Source organism: Pseudophryne corroboree, chromosome 1 (genome assembly GCF_028390025.1).
Source record: "Pseudophryne corroboree isolate aPseCor3 chromosome 1, aPseCor3.hap2, whole genome shotgun sequence".
Classification (NCBI taxonomy): domain Eukaryota; kingdom Metazoa; phylum Chordata; class Amphibia; order Anura; family Myobatrachidae; genus Pseudophryne; species Pseudophryne corroboree.
Window position 1 is genome coordinate 1,067,352,374 of NC_086444.1, and position 17,653 is coordinate 1,067,370,026.

At 45.2% G+C, this 17,653-nt stretch overlaps 1 protein-coding gene across 10 annotated transcripts in view; it reads left to right on the forward strand.

Annotated features, from left to right (window-relative positions):
* FRYL (FRY like transcription coactivator) overlaps positions 1–17,653 on the forward strand; it is a 541,692-nt gene that overhangs the window by 471,659 nt on the left and 52,380 nt on the right. For all 10 annotated transcript variants that reach the window (XM_063920961.1, XM_063920963.1, XM_063920960.1 and 7 more), the window contains 6 exons: positions 72–193; positions 1,589–1,776; positions 3,791–3,885; positions 4,084–4,691; positions 13,813–13,910; positions 15,959–16,129. In XM_063920961.1, the coding sequence (XP_063777031.1) occupies positions 72–193; positions 1,589–1,776; positions 3,791–3,885; positions 4,084–4,691; positions 13,813–13,910; positions 15,959–16,129 (1,282 nt within the window). The remainder of the gene's footprint in view (positions 1–71; positions 194–1,588; positions 1,777–3,790; positions 3,886–4,083; positions 4,692–13,812; positions 13,911–15,958; positions 16,130–17,653) is intronic.

Sequence of the window (17,653 nt, forward strand, 5' to 3'; positions counted from 1 at the left end):
GACAAGGCGCGTTCTAACGATGTTTACAATGTTCCTCTTATCCTTGACCTCATGTTGTATTTGTTCTATAGGAAAAGAGGGCCGCTTTGGAATCATGAAGATGTTGCGGCAAAAAATCCCACTATTAAAAGTGCTGACCAGCTTACTGCTTTTTTAAAGCATGTGGTGTCGGTGTTTAAGCACTGTAGATCAGGTACGTGTATGTATATAGCTAGAGACGGTGTATTTCTGTATGGTGCTGGTCACATCTTGCCCATAGGATCTCTGGAGTGTCCAGACACTGTATGCAAATTATTGTGACAAGCTCCATTTTTGTAAATGTAAATCTGTGCAGACTTAACATGAGGTGCATCACGTTCTGCCCTCAGCACTCATGCCCCCACATACTCTGCGATCCGCCGCCAAGCTGTCAGACGGCGGGTACAGCCGATGGCGACCCGGCGGCGGGGGGAGTGAAGTTTCTTCACTCCTCCCGGCTCCATACCTCATGTTAATATGGATGAGATTGTCCATATTGGCCTGCATGCATAAGTGACCCGGCACCAACGATGAACGAGTGCGGGGCCGCGCATCATTGGTACCTACACACTGAACGATATGAACGAGAACGTTCATATCGTTCAGTGCTGTCGCCTAATGTGTAGGGCCCATTAGTTTGGTGCCCTTTTCATTCATCCCTTTGATCCAAGCTGAGACCCTGGCAAGTGGCACATTTTATAATTACACCATATATTTTGTGGAATGTTTTCTACATTATAGCTTTATACATCAGTGATTTCACGATAGACATGTTATTACAAGGTAATCCTGTAGGTGGCAGTGTCTAGCAGCCTTGAATCATTTATAATTAATTTTGTCACTGGTATTTACAATTACAATGCTGACATTTACTTTGTCAAGTGCTTCTATCGGTATGTAATGGAAAAGTAATGAATGAATACTGCTGTTTTTCCCATAATGACCAGTAGATATTTGTTCGCTAACTGAAATTCAAAAGAACCGATACAGCTGAAATGGGAAACAGAACATTGAGATGAGAAATGGGGATTCTGAAGACAGTAGAAGTAATCTGTCATGACATTTTCCAATTTTAAAAGTGTTTACTTGTTCAAAGTGCGACTGCCCATCTAATGTATCTCCGCTGATCAAGAAATGTAGATGATGTCATTTGTAATCTGACATTAATAGTGTGCTGCTTCATTTACCGCATGGCCTTGTGTACCCTGTTTGGAAGTAGATAATGATAGAAAAACTTGCAGCCAATCGGATTGCTCATAATGGGACAAAATATTTCAGTGACTGAGCTTCTCTCGTAAGAAACAGGGACCTGATTACCCCAGTCGCTCCAAGGAGTTGTAACGGTTGTGGTGATATAGTCACCGTTATTTGAAATAAGGTTTATACATCGCATTTTTGTGTTACATATGTCCGTGTCCTTTTTACTTTCATAATGCAGGGATAATAGACTGTAGTATGCTCTTTGGTACTTTGACGATCTTTCTGTTCATATTTGATAATTACTAAAGTATATCTATAGGGATTACTCCTGTGTACCTGGTGTACTGATCTTCTTACTGTTCCTTTCCAGGGTTCCAACTGGAACAAAATCTGAGTGAGGTAGCACTGCAGACGGCACTCTCCTGCTCGTCACGCCATTATGCTGGAAGGTCGTTTCAGATTTTCCGAGCGCTCAAGCAGCCGCTCTCTGCGCAGACTCTATCAGATGTTCTATCCAGGCTGGTGGAGACAGTGGGAGATGCAGGAGAAGAAGCTCAGGTAACATTTGGTTATTTCTTTGGCACTGCCATGTAATAAACATTCAGTTTACAAGAGGTTATCCTTCCAACAGAATTTTTATTTTATTTTCATCCAAACGCTTTACATGGGCCCATCCTGCCCCTTGGTGCTCCATCAGAAGTGTCCGATTTAGCCATACATGTAATATTAATAGCTTCCCTCTGCCAATGCTCCTTTGTCATTGGCTTATTATCTTGCAGCATAGTTATCTGGCAATCATGTCTGGTCAGCATTCTTTTCAGTGATAATGTGATGGTCACAAAGGTTCTGAGGAATATTAGATCTTATCAGTGAAATCCATTGTCTTCAAATTCTGCATGTTTTCTCTTATGGACGGTGTATTGGTTCGCGTTACTGCAGCACTGAGGTCATGGGATCGATTCAGATCACTTCCCTAACTGCGTGGAGTTTGTATATTCTCCTGTGCTTGTGTGGGTTTCATCCAAGTACTCCGGTTTCTTCCCGCAATCCAAAAATATACTGTTACGTTAATTGGCTTTCAACAAAAATGAACCCTATTGTGTAAGTGTGTACCTGTGCATAGGCAGACTAGATGGGTCAAGTGGTTCTTATCTGCTATCAAATTCTGTGTGTCTATATTACACAGCATGTTTATGGCAATGGGTTGAAACTAGTGATGAGCGGATTCGGTTTTACTCGGTTTTACTCGGTTCTCAAAACCGAATCTTATTGGCTATCCAAAACACGTGACATCAGTGAGCCAATAAGATTCGGTTTTGAGAACCGAGTAAAACCGAGTAAAACCGAATCCGCTCATCACTAGTTGAAACATGTGAATGCAAAATTTGACAAAACCCGAGACTTGGTGGTAGTAACAGGAAGCATCAGAGGGCTGATATCTCCTATTATGGTCCTATTAATTTAGATCAGCAGATATAAATTGCTGTATTCATTTTATTCATGTAAAAGTGAACTCTGCTGTGAGACCACAGCTGTTACCTTTTATCAGAATAAATTATTATGTCATAAATTCTGTTTCAGCATTCAGATGATAAACGTTCAGCCTCTGGCCTTCAGTCTGCTACTAGTTCCTTAAATGTGTTTTCACTAAATTCAATATTACTGTTATGGAATAACTGGTACCTGAAAATTTGTTTCTAATCTGATAATTTTATGGTGACTGAGTGCGCTTTTAAATATCATGCGTGTAAAGCGTCCTTCTACGTAGTCTCACTGTGGGGGTCATTCCGAGTTGATCGCTAGCTGCATTCGTTCGCTTTGCAGCGATGAGGCAAAAAAAGGCACTTCTGCGCATGCATATGTGGTGCAATGCGCACTCGCGTCGTACTATTGCAATGAACGATGTAGTTTCACACAAGGTCTAGCGAAGCTTTTCAGTCGCACTGCTGACTGGAGAGTGATTGACATGAAGTGGGCGTTTCTGGGTGACCGTTTTCAGGGAGTGTTCTAAAAAACGCAGGCGTGCCAAGAAAAACGCAGGCGTGGCTGGCCAAAAGAAGGGCGTGTTCGTGACGTCAAAACAGGAACTGAACAGTCTGAAGTGATCGCAAGTGCTGGGTAGGTATTCAGCTACTTTAAAACTGCACAAAAAACGTTTGCCACCGCTCTGCGATCCTTTAGTTCGCACTTCTGCTAAGCTAAAATACACTCCCAGTGGGAGGCGGCATAGCGTTTGCACGGCTGCAAAAAACTGCTAGCGAGCAAACAACTCGGAATGACCCCCTGTGTTCTTTAGACTTAGTGTAGGTTGCAAGATACGCACCATAGGAAAGCCAGTAGCCTGTCCACACCAGGATTTACCAACAAGTATACTGACATCCGTTCTATATTATATTAACCTCAGTGTATGTATAGCACTAATAATATATACATAACATCTAGAACACTGTAAATTAACGATGTAGTATATTTGTACATTCTGCTTATGGTGATTCTGGGGTCACATGCTGCAGGTTTAAACAATACATTCTATTTTGACAGATTTGTTTTTTGTTCCTTCATTCTTTTCCAGGGTTTTGTCATCGAGCTACTGCTAACACTGGAGTCAGCTATAGACACATTATCAGAGACCATGAAGCATTATGACCTCCTGTCTGCACTTGCTCAGTAAGTTACAGTGTAGGTTAATGGAATGAAGAATTTATTTAGCCTAGTCATGCTTAACACACACACACATTTTATTAAAAAAATAAATATATATATATTACATTCTTAATTTATGTCAGGTGTATTGTTGTGTGAATTATGCCCATATTGTTAATAAATTCTGATTAATTCATATACCTTCCACACACTTTGCTCTAGAACATCGTACCACGAGCCAATGATGGGGAATAAGAATGCTATGAACAGGAAGAGTACCGGGCAGCTAAACCTAAGCACAAGTCCACTGAGTAGCGGGAACTTTATGGGGTATTGTAACAACGCCAGAAGCAACTCTTTGCGGCTAAGCTTAATGGCTGACCGTAGAGGGGACAGGCGGAGAAGCAACACACTGGATATATTGGATGGCAGGATAAACCATGGGGGCAGCATAGCAAGGACTAGAAGCCTTTCCTCCCTTAGAGAGGGAGGAATGCATGACCTGCAGCCAACTACTGATCCAACCAATCTCATGGCTACCATCTTCTGGATAGCAGCATCCTTGCTGGAATCAGACTATGAATATGAGTACCTGCTTGCATTGAAGCTACTCAACAAGCTGCTCACTCACTTGCCTCTCGATAAGTCGGAAAGTCGAGAGAAGATTGAGAAGGTGCAGAGCAAACTGAAGTGGAATAACTTCCCCGGTCTTCAGCAGCTCTTCCTTAAGGGTTTTACCTCCGTGTCCACACAGGAAATGACGGTTCACCTGCTCAGCAAGCTGATTGCTGTCTCCAAGCATACACTGGTGGACCCTCCCCTGCTGGCTGGTACGTAATAATTTAGTTCTTTTGATCTCCCTCAAATTGAGTCCTATGTTTTATAAGGTGAGGACAGAGAAAAGGATGTGATGGTATATGTTATACTAAATAATGTCAGCTGTGAACAGGGTAGATTGTTAAAGTATTTTGTTAGGTGCTACGGAACCCTTGTGGCACCATATAAGCAAACAGTAATAATAATAAATATATGTTCCTGCTAACAAAGTAATTCGTTAATGCAACATTTAATTGAGTGACTTGGGACATGCAATGGTTTTTTGAAAATATGACTGCACCCAGCGGCTTTTCTTGATTAGGCTGACGTGAAACTTAAGAGTTCCCACATTCAGGGAAAGGTAAAGGATTGTTGTATGCTTTCAGGGAAAGGTAAACGATTGATGTATACTTTCAGAGAAAGGTAAACGGAAGCTTTCAGGGAACGGTACTAGAGGACAATTTGTTTAAGGAATGGTAGCGGAGGGCAGGTACAATTAAAGAATGACACAGGAGGGCAGGTACTTTTGGTAAACAGCACATGAAGACCGGTACATTTGGGGAATGGTATAACAAGAAGGAAAGTGTGTTCAGTATATGGCACAGAAGAACAAGTCTGTAGGCAATTTACAGGAGGGAAAGTGTATTATGGGAACTGTACACGAGGGCAGGTATGTTCAGGGAACAGTACATGAGGACAGGTATGTTCAAGATGTGGCGCAGGAAGGCAAGTACGTTCAAGGCAAGATACAGGAGACATGTAAGTTCAGGGTACAAACTGTACAGGAGAGAAAGTACGTTCAAGTAATGGTATAGGAAGTCAAGTATGTTCAGGGAACGGTCCAGAAGGGCAGGTACGATCAGGGAAAGTTACAGAAGGGTAAGTACACTCAAGGAACAGTACATTCAGGGAACAATATATGATAAAAGTACATTCAGGGAATGGTACAGGAAGCTAGGTACATTCAGGCAAAGGTACAGGAGGGTAGGTACATTTGGGGAATAATAAAGGAGGGCAAATACATTTAGGAAATGGTACATTTGGGGAACGATACAGGAGGGCAGGTACTTTAAGAGAATGGTGCTGGAGAGTATGTATGTTCAGGGAACAGTATAGGAGGGGTAGGTATGTTCAGGATATGGCACAGAAGGGCAAGTGCATTCGAGGCACAGTACTGGAGGCCAAGTATGTTCAGTGAATGGTACAGGAAGGCAGGTGCGTACAGGGAATGGTACAGGAAGGCAGGTGCGTACAGGGAACGGTACAGGAAGGCAGGTGCGTACAGGGAACGGTACAGGAAGGCAGGTGCGTACAGGGAACGGTACAGGAAGGCAGGTGCGTACAGGGAACGGTACAGGAAGGCAGGTGCGTACAGGGAACGGTACAGGAAGGCAGGTGCGTACAGGGAACGGTACAGGAAGGCAGGTGCGTACAGGGAACGGTACAGGAAGGCAGGTGCGTACAGGGAACGGTACAGGAAGGCAGGTGCGTACAGGGAACGGTACAGGAAGGCAGGTGCGTACAGGGAACGGTACAGGAAGGCAGGTGCGTACAGGGAACGGTACAGGAAGGCAGGTGCGTACAGGGAACGGTACAGGAAGGCAGGTGTATAGAGGGAACGGTACAGGAAGGCTGGTGCATACAGGGAATGGTACGGGAAGGCAGGTATGTACAGGGAACGGTACATGAAGACAAGTACATTCAGGATATGGCACAAAAGGCCAAGTGCATTCGAGGCAAGGTCCAGCATGGCAAATAAGTTCAGGTTATGGCACAGGAAGGCAGGTGCGTACAGGGAATGGTACAGGAAGGCAGGTTCGTACAGGGAACGGTACAGGTGAACAATAGGTTTTATAAAATGTGAACCAGCACAGTACATTCAAAGAGAAATGAAAGAACCCAGTAAATTTGGGACAAGGTAAAATATAAAAAATATAAAATGAAAAAAATAAATCAATGATTCCAGAGTAAAGGAAATGGGAAATATTTTTTACGAGTGGTGCATTTCTTGACATAAATTACTTTTTTTTCCTACTTCAGAGCCTCCTGAGCCCAGTCTATACTGATAATTATGTGCTTTTTGGGGTATGAAAATGTATTGGTATATATGTGGGAAATGATGCGCTAACATACCCGATATAAGAGTCTCTTAGCATAAGAAAAATTGTTTCCAGACAAAGCGCAGAGGAACAGGCCCCTTCTATTACACTTCTGCATATTGTGTGTGTGGGAATTGGGGTGCATCTTTTCATGAGCCCTTACCCCACCTTGTGTATGTCTACAGGAAAGGTACACCAACAGATGCCAGCACATTTGTTTTGTAGCATTCTGTACATAATTTAATCCTCCGTTATTAGGGTGTTTGGGCGTAGCTATGTGTATGGATAGATATAGATAAACAGGCATGACATGGTGCACTGCAGGAACAGCTACACTATGTAGACAAAGTGATGGTAGATGCTAGAATCAAGTGGGCTAAGGGACCTTTTACGTCTGGGGGAGGAGTTACGACGCAAGGGGGAGGAGCTACGCCAGCGGGATAGTTCTTCTACTATCCACGCCACCAACTATTACCTTTAGTAATCAGGTGGCGAGCGAAGCGGAGCGAGCCACCGAGCCCGAAGCGTGGCGAGCGAAGCGAACCCGCGAGGGTACTTTTCGTGTACCCTGTTCGCCCGTAGCTCCTCCCCCTGGTGACGTTTCTCCTCCCCTAGATACGTCAGAAGGTCCCTTCTCCCACTCCGAAATAGAATCAACCACAAAGTGATTGGACATCCCCCATGCAAGCGAAATGGTATGCTCCTGCAGCACACATATATTCGTGAATGTATAAAATGGGTAGAGGGGAACTGATTAGATTATTTGGCTTCTTGGAAGGAGCTAACAGAAGGGCAGATGTATTAACCTGGAGAAGGCATAAGGAAGCGATAAACCAGTGATATGTGCAAGGTGATAAAGGCACCAGCCAATCAGATCCTACCTGTTAATTTACATATTGGAGCTGATTGGCTGGTGCCTTTATCACCTTGCACTTATCACTGGTTTATCACTTCCTTATGCCTTCTCCAGGTTAATACATCTGCCCCAGAGCTTGAAAAGGGGATCATCGCAGGCTGCGCGATGTCATGTTTCCAGGGTGACGCTGGACTGGTATACAAAAAATTTGTCAACCAGGATCTTAACCCCACTGAGAACCTCTTTGACGAATTGGAGCGAAGGGTGCATTCTAGACCGACTCGACCTTCTTCAGTGTCACAGTTGGTCACTGTACTTAAGGCAGAATGGCAAATCATACCACCTGCTGTTGTCTAGGAACTTGTGGACAGTTTGCCAAGAAGGGTGTCTGCAGTAATCACTGCACATGGTGGACCTATAAAGTACTGACGTAAATAAGATCTCGTTGATCTATTTGCTGTCAGTGTCCAATAATATTTCTCTTACATCCTAGAGGGGGCTGGGGACTCCATAAGGACCATGGGGTATAGACAGGCTCTGCAGGAGACATGGGCACTACAAAGAACTTTAGGTGGGTGTGCACTGGCTCCTCCCTCTATGCCCCTCCTCCAGACCTCAGTTAGATCCTGTGCCCAGAGGACCCTGGGTGCATTACAGGGGAGCTCTCCTGAGTTTCTCTGAAAAATAATTTTGTTAGGTTTTTTATTTTCAGGGAGCATTGCTGGCAACAGGCTCCCTGCATCGTGGGACTGAGGAGAGAGAAGCAGACCTACTTAAATGATAGGCTCTGCTTCTTAGGCTACTGGACACCATTAGCTCCAGAGGGTCGTTACGCAGGTCTCACCCTCACCGTTCGTCCCAGAGCAGCGCCGCCGTCCTCCTCACAGAGCCGGAAGATAGAAGCCGGGTGAGTATAAGAAGAAAGAAGACTTCAAAGGCGGCAGAAGACTTCAGATCTTCTCTGAGGTAACGCGCCATTGCTCCCACACACAACACACACTGCAGGCACGGATGGGTGCAGGGCGCAGGGGGTGGCACCCTGGGCAGCAATAATAAACCTTTAGGACTGGCAAACAGGCATATATAGGCTGCGGAGGCAATATATATTAATATCCCCCGCACACTGCAGAGAAGCTGGCTCCCCGGACTCTCCCCTGCTGAACACGGTGACACAGGGCAAAAAAGAGGGGGGGGGGGGCACTTGTAAGGCGCAGTGAGTGTATAGATATATACATATAATTATATAAAAGCGCTGTTTAGCTGGGAACTTTGTTTCCAGTGTCAGTTGGCGCTGGGTGTGTGCTGGCATACTCTCTCTCTCTGTCTCTCCAAAGGGCCTTATTGGGGAACTGTCTCCATATAAATATATCCCTGTGTGTGTGGGGGTGTCGGTGCACGTGTGTCGGCATGTCTGAAGGCTCATCTAAGGAGGAGGTGGAGCAGATGATTGTGGTGTCTCCGTCGGCAACGCCGACACATGTGGAATGTTTTAAATGCAAATATGACCCTGTTACATAAGAGATTAGACAAAGCAGAGTCCAGGGATAATACAGGGAGTCAATCAATGGCTTTGACGGTGTCACAGGGCCCTTCAGGGTCTCAAAAACGTCCCCTATCCCAAATAGCAGACACGGATACCGACACGGATTCTGACTCCAGTGTCGACTACGATGACACGAGGTTACACCCAAGGGTGGCCAAAAGCATTCATTATATGATTATTGCAATAAAAGATGTTTTGCATATCACAGATGACCCCTCTGTCCCTGACACGAGGGTACACATGTTTAAGGAAAAGAAACCTGAGGTAACCTCTCCCCCATCTCATGAGCTGAATGCGTTATTTAAAAAGGCTTGGGAATCTCCAGACAAGAAACTGCAGATTCCCAAAAGAATTCTTATGGCGTATCCTTTCCCTGCACAGGACAGGGTATGGTGGGAATCCTCGCCCAGGGTGGACAAGGCTTTAACGCGCTTATCCAAGAAGGTGGCGCTACCGTCTCCAGACACGGCAGCCCTCAAGGATCCTGCTGATCGCAGATAGGAAACGACTTTAAAATCAATATATACACATACGGGTGCTTTACTCAGACCGGCAATAGCATCGGCATGGGTTTGTAGCGCTGTAGCAGCTTGGACAGATACCTTGCCAGCTGATATTGATACCCTAGATAGGGATACCATTTTGTTGACTTTAGGTCACATTAAAGACGCAGTCTTATATATGAGAGACGCTCAGAGAGACGTTGGGCTGCTAGGTTCGAGAGCCAACGCCATGGCGATTTCTGCTTAGCGAGCATTGTGGACCCGCCAATGGACGGGTGATGCCGACTCAAAAAGGCATATGTTTTGCCTTACAAGGGTGAGGTTTTATTTGGTGGAAGGTCTCACGGACCTGGTTTCCACAGCTACTGCGGGTAAATCTACCTTTTTGCCTTATGTTCCCCCACAGCAAAAGAAAACACCGCAGTATCAAATGCAGTCCTTTCGGTCGCATAAGTCCAGAAGAGGTCGGGGCTCTTCCTTCCTCGCCAGAGGTAAGGGTAGAGGGAAAAGAATGCCTGCTACGGCTAGTTCCCAGGAGCAGAAGTCCTCCCCGGCTTCTACTAAATCCACCGCATGACGCATGATGCTGGGGCTCCACTGAGGGAGTCCGCGCCGGTGGGGGGCACGTCTTCGACTTTTCAGCCACGTCTGGGTTCAGTCGGTCGTGGATCCTTGGGCGATGGAAATTGTATCCCAAGGCTACAAGCTGGAATTCGAAGACGTGCCTCCTCGCCGATTCTTAAAATCGGCTTTACCAGCGTCTCCCCCACAGAGGGAGATAGTTTTAGCTGCAATTCAAAAGCTGTGTCAACAGCAGGTGATTATCTAGGTTCCCCTAATTCAACAGGGAAAGGGGTACTATTCAACCATGTTTGTGGTCCCGAAACTGGATGGCTCGGTCAGACCCATTCTAAATTTAAAATCCCTAAACCTGTACTTAAAAAGGTTCAAGTTCAAGATGGAATCGCTCAGGGCGGTCATCTCCAGCCTGGAAGGGGGGATTTTATGGTGTCACTAGACATAAAGGATGCTTACCTTCACGTCCCCATATATCCTCCTCATCAGGCATACCTGAGATTCGCTGTACAGGACTGTCATTACCAGTTTCAGACGTTGCCGTTTGGGCTTTCCGTGGCCCTGAGGGTTTTCACCAAGGTAATGGCGGAAATGATGGTGCTCCTGCGCAGGCAATTATCCCGTACTCGGACGATCTCCTGATAAAAGCGAGATCAAAGGAACAGTTGCAGAAAAGCGTGTTGCTCTCCCTGAGAGTGCTGCAACAGCATGGCTGGATTCTAAATCTACCAAAGTCACAGTTAGTTCCTACGACTCGACTGTCGTTCTTAGGCATGATTCTGAACACAGAACAAAAGAGGGTTTTTCTCCTGATGGAAAAAGCCCAGAAACTCCAGAACATGGTCAGAGACCTGTTAAAACCGAAGAGAGTGTCAGTACATCAATGCACTCGAGTACTGGGGAAAATGGTGGCGACCTACAAGGCCATCCCCTTCGGCAGGTTTTATGCGAGGACTTTTCAGTGGGACCTTCTGGGCAAGTGGTCCGGGTCCCATCTTCAAATACATCAGAAAATAACCCTGTCCCCCAGGGCCAGGGTGTCTCTCCTGTGGTGGCTGCAGAGTGCTCACCTTCTAGAGGGTCGCAGGTTCTGGTGACCACGGACGCGAGCCTCCGAGGATGGGGAGCAGTCACACAAGGAAGGAATTTTCAGGGACTATGGTCAAGCCAAGAGGCTTGTCTACACATCAACATACTGGAATTAAGGGCCATATACAACGGCCTTCGACAAGCGGCGAATCTTCTTCGCGACCTTCCGGTTCTGATTCAATCAGACAACATCACAGCCGTGGCTCATGTAAACCGCCAAGGCGGGACAATGAGCAGAGTGGCAATGGCGAAAGCCACCAGGATTCTGCGCTGGGCAGAAAATCACGTAAGCGCTCTGTCAGCGGTATTAATTAGGGAGTGGACAACTGGGAAGCAGACTTCCTCAGCAGACACGATCTCCATCCAGGAGAGTGGGGACTTCATCAAGAAGTTTTTGCAGAGATAACAAGTCTTTGGGGAATTCCTCAAATAGACATGATGGCGTCACGCCTCAACAAGAAGCTTCGGAGGTATTGTGCCAGGTCAAGGGACCCTCAGGCAGTAGCGGTGGACGCCCTGGTGACACCATGGGTGTTTCAGTCGGTCTATGTGTTCCCTCCTCTTTCTCTCATCTCAAAAATATTGAGAATCATAAGACGAAAAAGAGTACAGACAATACTCATTGTTCCAGATTGGCCTCGAAGGGCCTGGTATTCAGATTTTCAGGAAATGCTCACAGAAGATCCATGGCCTCTTCCTCTCAGGAAAGACCTGTTGCAGCAGGGGCCCTGCGTGTTCCAAGACTTACCGCGGTTACGTTTGACGGCATGGCGGTTGAACACCGAATCCTAGCTGGGAAAGGTATTCCGGAGGAAGTCATCCCTACTCTGATAAAGGCTAGGAAGGTGGTGACGGCGAAACATTATCACCCTATTTGGAGGAAATATGTATCTTGGTGTGAAGCCAAGAATGCTCCTACGGAAGATTTCCACTTGGGCCGTTTTATCCACTTTCTACAGACAGGAGTGGATATGGGCCTAATTAAGGTACAGATTTCGGCCCGATCTATATTCTTCCAGAAGGAATTGGCTTCTCTCCCAGAAGTCCAGACTTTTGTAAAGGGAGTGCTACACATCCAGCCTCCTTTTGTGCCCCCAGTGGCACCATGGGACCTTAACGTGGTGTTACAGTTCCTAAAATCTCACTGGTTTGAGCCTCTTCAAACAGTTGAATTAAAATTTCTCACTTGGAAGGTGGTCATGTTGTTGGCCTTGGCATCTGCAAGGCGGGTGTCCGAATTGGCGGCCTTGTCTCATAAGAGCCCCTATCTCATTTTCCATGTGGATAAAGCTGAGTTGAGGACTCGTCCTCAATTTTTGCCTAAGGTGGTGTCATCATTTCATATGAACCAACCTATTGTGGTGCCTGTGGCTACGGGAGACTTGGAGGATTCCAAGTCCCTTGATGTAGTCAGGGCCTTAAAAATTTACGTAGCCAGGACGGCTCGGATTAGGAAAATAGAGGCACTGTTTGTCCTGTATGCAGCCAACAAGGTTGGCGTCCCTGCTTCTAAGCAGACTATTGCTCGCTGGATCTGTAACACGATTCAGCAGGCTCATTCTACGGCTGGATTTCCGTTACCAAATTCGGTAAAGGCCCATTCCACTAGGAAGGTGGGCTCTTCTTGGGCGGCTGCCTGAGGCGTCTCGGCTTTACAGCTTTGCCAAGCGGCTACTTGGTCGGGTTCAAACACTTTTGCAAAATTCTACAAGTTTGACACCCTGGCTGAGGAGAACCTCATGTTTGCTCAATTGGTGCTGCAGAGTCATCCGCACACTCCCGCCCGTTTGGGAGCTTTGGTATAATCCCCATGGTCCTTACGGAGTCCCCAGCATCCTCTAGGATGTAAGAGAAAATAAGATTTTAAACCTACCGGTAAATCTTTTTCTCCTAGACCGTAGAGGATGCTGGGCGCCCGTCCCAGTGCGGACATATTTCTGCATGACTTGTATATAGTTGCTTACATAAGGGTTATGTTACAGTTAAGATCAGTCGTTGGCTGATACTGTTTTGTTCATACTGTTAACTGGTTGCGTATGTTCCAGGTTATACGGTGTGGATGGTGTGGGCTGGTATGAATCTTGCCCTTAGATTAACAAAAATCCTTTCCTCGTACTGTCCATTTCCTCTGGGCACAGTTTCTCTATCTGAGGTCTGGAGGAGGGGCATAGAGGGAGGAGCCAGTGCACACCCATCTAAAGTTCTTTGTAGTGCCCATGTCTCTTGCGGAGCCTGTCTATACCCCATGGTCCTTACGGAGTCCCCAGCATCCACTACGGACTAGGAGAAAAAGATTTACCGGTAGGTTAAAATCTTATTTTGTCTACATAGTTTCACAAACAAATATTCAATAACCGCACAGTCAGGCTCTCTCAAACTGCACATTTGGAAGATTATAGATTAGTGACTGTATAGTAGTTTAGTTCTGTTGTTAAAGGATCCTTCAGCAACATGTGATTTTACTTGCAGGGTTTCCTCTCAACATCTTGTGCTTGTTGCCACATCTGATCCAACATTTTGACAACCCAACACCATTCTGTAAAGAAACAGCTGACAGAATAGCCAAGGTGGGTTCCTGCATTTATCATTGTAATTCTAACTACTGTCTCCGACATTACATATAGAGATCACTGTAGTGGGGATGCCAGAAAAGACAGTGAGTGGGCTAAACTATGAAATGTTTTACGCATTCTCTCTGTCTGGATAAATGTATGCTGTGAAATTTATATTGGGGTTGGGTACGGAGTCACGACGGATCCTGGTAAGTATTTTCACCCTTCCTCTAATCCTAACTCTATCCCACTGCTCCTGCAGCCTAACCCTAACCACCCCACCGGCAGTCTAAAGCTAGATACACACTATACAATAATCTGCCAGATCTAGGTGGGTGGAATGAAAATTTGGTAATGGATGAGAGCAAATGACAATTGACCATTTGTTCCCAAACACTGGAAAACCAGATAATTGAATAGTGTGTACCTAGCTTTACCCTAACTTCCACCACCCCTGCAGCCTAACACTAACCCTCCCCTTAGTGCCTAACACTGACATCAAAACCACCCCGCATGCTTACCTCCGAAATCCATTGAGATCCCGCTGTCTGACTTCTGGCTGTCAGGATATAGACCGCATCCCTCATATTGTTACAGCAGTACTTCCTGATGACTTGACCTTTTATAACCAGTGCCCATAGGCATGACTTACATCTTGAAAAACAGAGCAAAGAGCTGACAGTTTAGGGGTATGTTTTGAAATGGTCCAAAGCATTGTATTATCCTGCCAGGTTAGTATGCCCTAAACTAGTAGTTCTGAAACTGTGGCTTGCGACCATCTCAGGATGGGGTCGCGACTCCATGTTGCTAACTTTCAGGCTGATGACTCCTCTGATCTCTCAGCCAGTGATCCAAGGAGTCAGTTGAAAAATCAGTTGAATTGTCTCTATTACTTGCAACTCCTTGGATCACTGTCGCCCTCTGCATAGCCCTGCCGTTTCGCTGTCACTCTCTGCTAGACGAGCGCAATGGTTTCTGTTCCCAGTCGTAGTCCACTCGGATGATAAAGTATGAAAAAGTAGAAAAAAATTAAATAAAAAATACTTCTACTTTTGTACGGTCTACCTTTTACATGTAGACCTAATCATTAATGCATGTTTACTATTAGTGGTCGACCTATTGACTGCCAACCTATTGACCAGATACCATTGAGAAGTGGAGGTTTTCACAGGCCAAAATTACATTTTGTGGAGCAAGAGTATTGAACCAGTATAAATAAGTGGAGAGGGAGTGATTTGAAGGTTGTTCTTTACTGTGCAGAATTGCACATGAATATTAGCACTCTGCAAAAGTACCTGAAGCTGTCACTGATTCAGAGCTGGTAGTCCTAAGGGGGGTACACATGTAGCGATTTTTGCTTAATTTCTAAGCAATCTGACTATGCCCCACACGTCTCTATCGCCGGTACTAGATCGGCCTGCATGCGGGCACAATCTAGCCAGGTCACTGTGTGAAGTGAATGCCCGCCCCTTCCTCGCTCAGCACTCATCGCGCTGAACGGGGGGAGAGATGTGTGCTGAGCGGTCTGTGTTAGATCGCTCAGCACACATCTGCCCATGTGTGCCCCCCTTTAAGGTAATCTTCCTTTTAGTAGGACACATTTTGTGCCTTCTTGTTGCTTTTCATGGAGTGTAAATGACAGGGGTTTCATGTGGCTTTTGAATATTGTGACCCTTATCATTTTTCTTTTGCTGCATACACAGGGGACTTTCTGGTTTTTGGATGTGCCTTCCCAGAAAAGAGCACAGGATGCGCAGTGGGCGGGCCATATGGGTTCACTTGTACAATACCCAAAGCTGTTTGCAGTAGTTATTAAATGAGGCCCTAAATATGCAAGAAACTCTTTACGTAATGTCATACTAGTATAATCATAAAGAAATAGGTATTTCTCTGTACTGCTGAGAAAATATGTGGATACAGTTGTAAGTTACCAATTGTTTCAGTGCTCCAGTCACTGCCAGAATACACTAATAAAATGTGCATTATTTGCTCTTTTATTTGCTATTAACATTTTATTGCACTCTATGTAATGCTGTTATGTTTCTGTTTTTCCCTTTTATTAGATTTGCGCAGAGGAGAAATCTGCCACATTGACCAACCTGGCCCATATGATGAGCCTGTACAGCGCACACAGTTACTCCCGGGACTGCTCTAATTGGATCAATGTTGTATGTCGTTACCTACATGACTCTTTCTCCGACATCACATTCAGTCTAGTCACCTATCTAGCTGAGGTGAGAGCGCTTTGTGCCGTGGGACGGAAACATTCTTTCTTCTCAATACATTTTAATCTACTAAATGCAGTGTTGGAAACTAAGTTTGCAGCCTTTTATTTCAGTTTATTTCCCAGTGGGAATTGAATGTGTTTTTATTAGAACAAATTGTAGTTTTCTTGCTCTTTACTGCCAATATAATCCATTTATTTACAAAGAAACATTTGTGTAAACTATCACTGTTCCCTCCTCTGTAAGAATCTCATTCTGCTGCTTCTCACAGTACAGGAATACATACCTAGCACACAAGATGTGATGTGAGGCATACAGGCCCCAGTGTTGTGGATCACTGAAATGAATGAAGTGCATATTCAAGGAACTTCGTCATTATAGGTTTAGTTTTATTCCTAATTTGGGAAAGTCACAGCATCATAAAATATTGTAATGAACACAAATCAGGGTGGTGGCACTCGATATACCAGCTGTCGATACCCTATTTTGTCAGTCCCGGGGCCCCACAATTTCTGATGGCAGCCCTGCTGTAGTGTGCTGTTGTGTCTGACAGAGGGAGGGCCGGTGTCTTGTACTGTTTGCCAAACCTCAATGTTTGAGGCTCTCTGGGGCGCAAGATCAAACAGTATATTGTAGGTACCAAAACTCAGTCCCATAATAACTTCTGTAGGTTTTTGCAAAACGCAATAATAAAGTACTTTAAGGTCCATCCATTCCACTTTGTACCTCGCACCTGCAGAGCCAGAATAGGCCAGATCCGTGGTGCAGTACTTTGTATTCATATTACATCTGCCTTACGTGTCTGGACACATGAGAGCTGCACCTAGTTCTGCATATAGATGTTTTTGAGCCCTCCTGGACCATGTGTCTGTATGTCTGATCTGTACAGGTATAAGGTATACAGTCATCCAGAGCAAGGCTCTGTATATTCTCACACATAAAGGGATTCATAAGTAGTGCAGGTGACTTTCTGATTAGGAAGAAAGGAAAGCATTGGGGGGATAGGTTCAGAGTGAACACCCTGTTTTGCATTGGTGTGGACAGTGTTCTTCCATATAAAGAGTTGGTAGGTTCTATGATTGGGGAAGTACTGAAGGTTGCTTCTGAGTATCAGCCTGGCACTCCCCCTAGTAAGAAAGAATATCATCCTTTTTTCTTTGCTCCTAGACTCCTCTCTGTAAGAAATGGAAGGTGCCAGATATAGGTCTATAACTACCTTTTCATCTTTAGAGGGGTAGTCCCCATTGTAGATGTATCAGTGATGTATTGTCAATTGTACAACCACCCCTATCCCTGATGCAGCTTCTTTTAGAAATCTGACTGATAAAAGTTTAACTTGCCTCTTTAGGAGTGCCTGTACAGCTATGGTAACACAATTACATAGGTGTAATAACACACACTCCTGGGTAACATAATTATATACTGTAGTTATAATAGTACATACACACACACTACTGGGTACCATAATTACATAGGTAGAATTGTCATTTCTCCTACCTGTGAGAGTGTTGTGCTATTATAGTATAACTACTG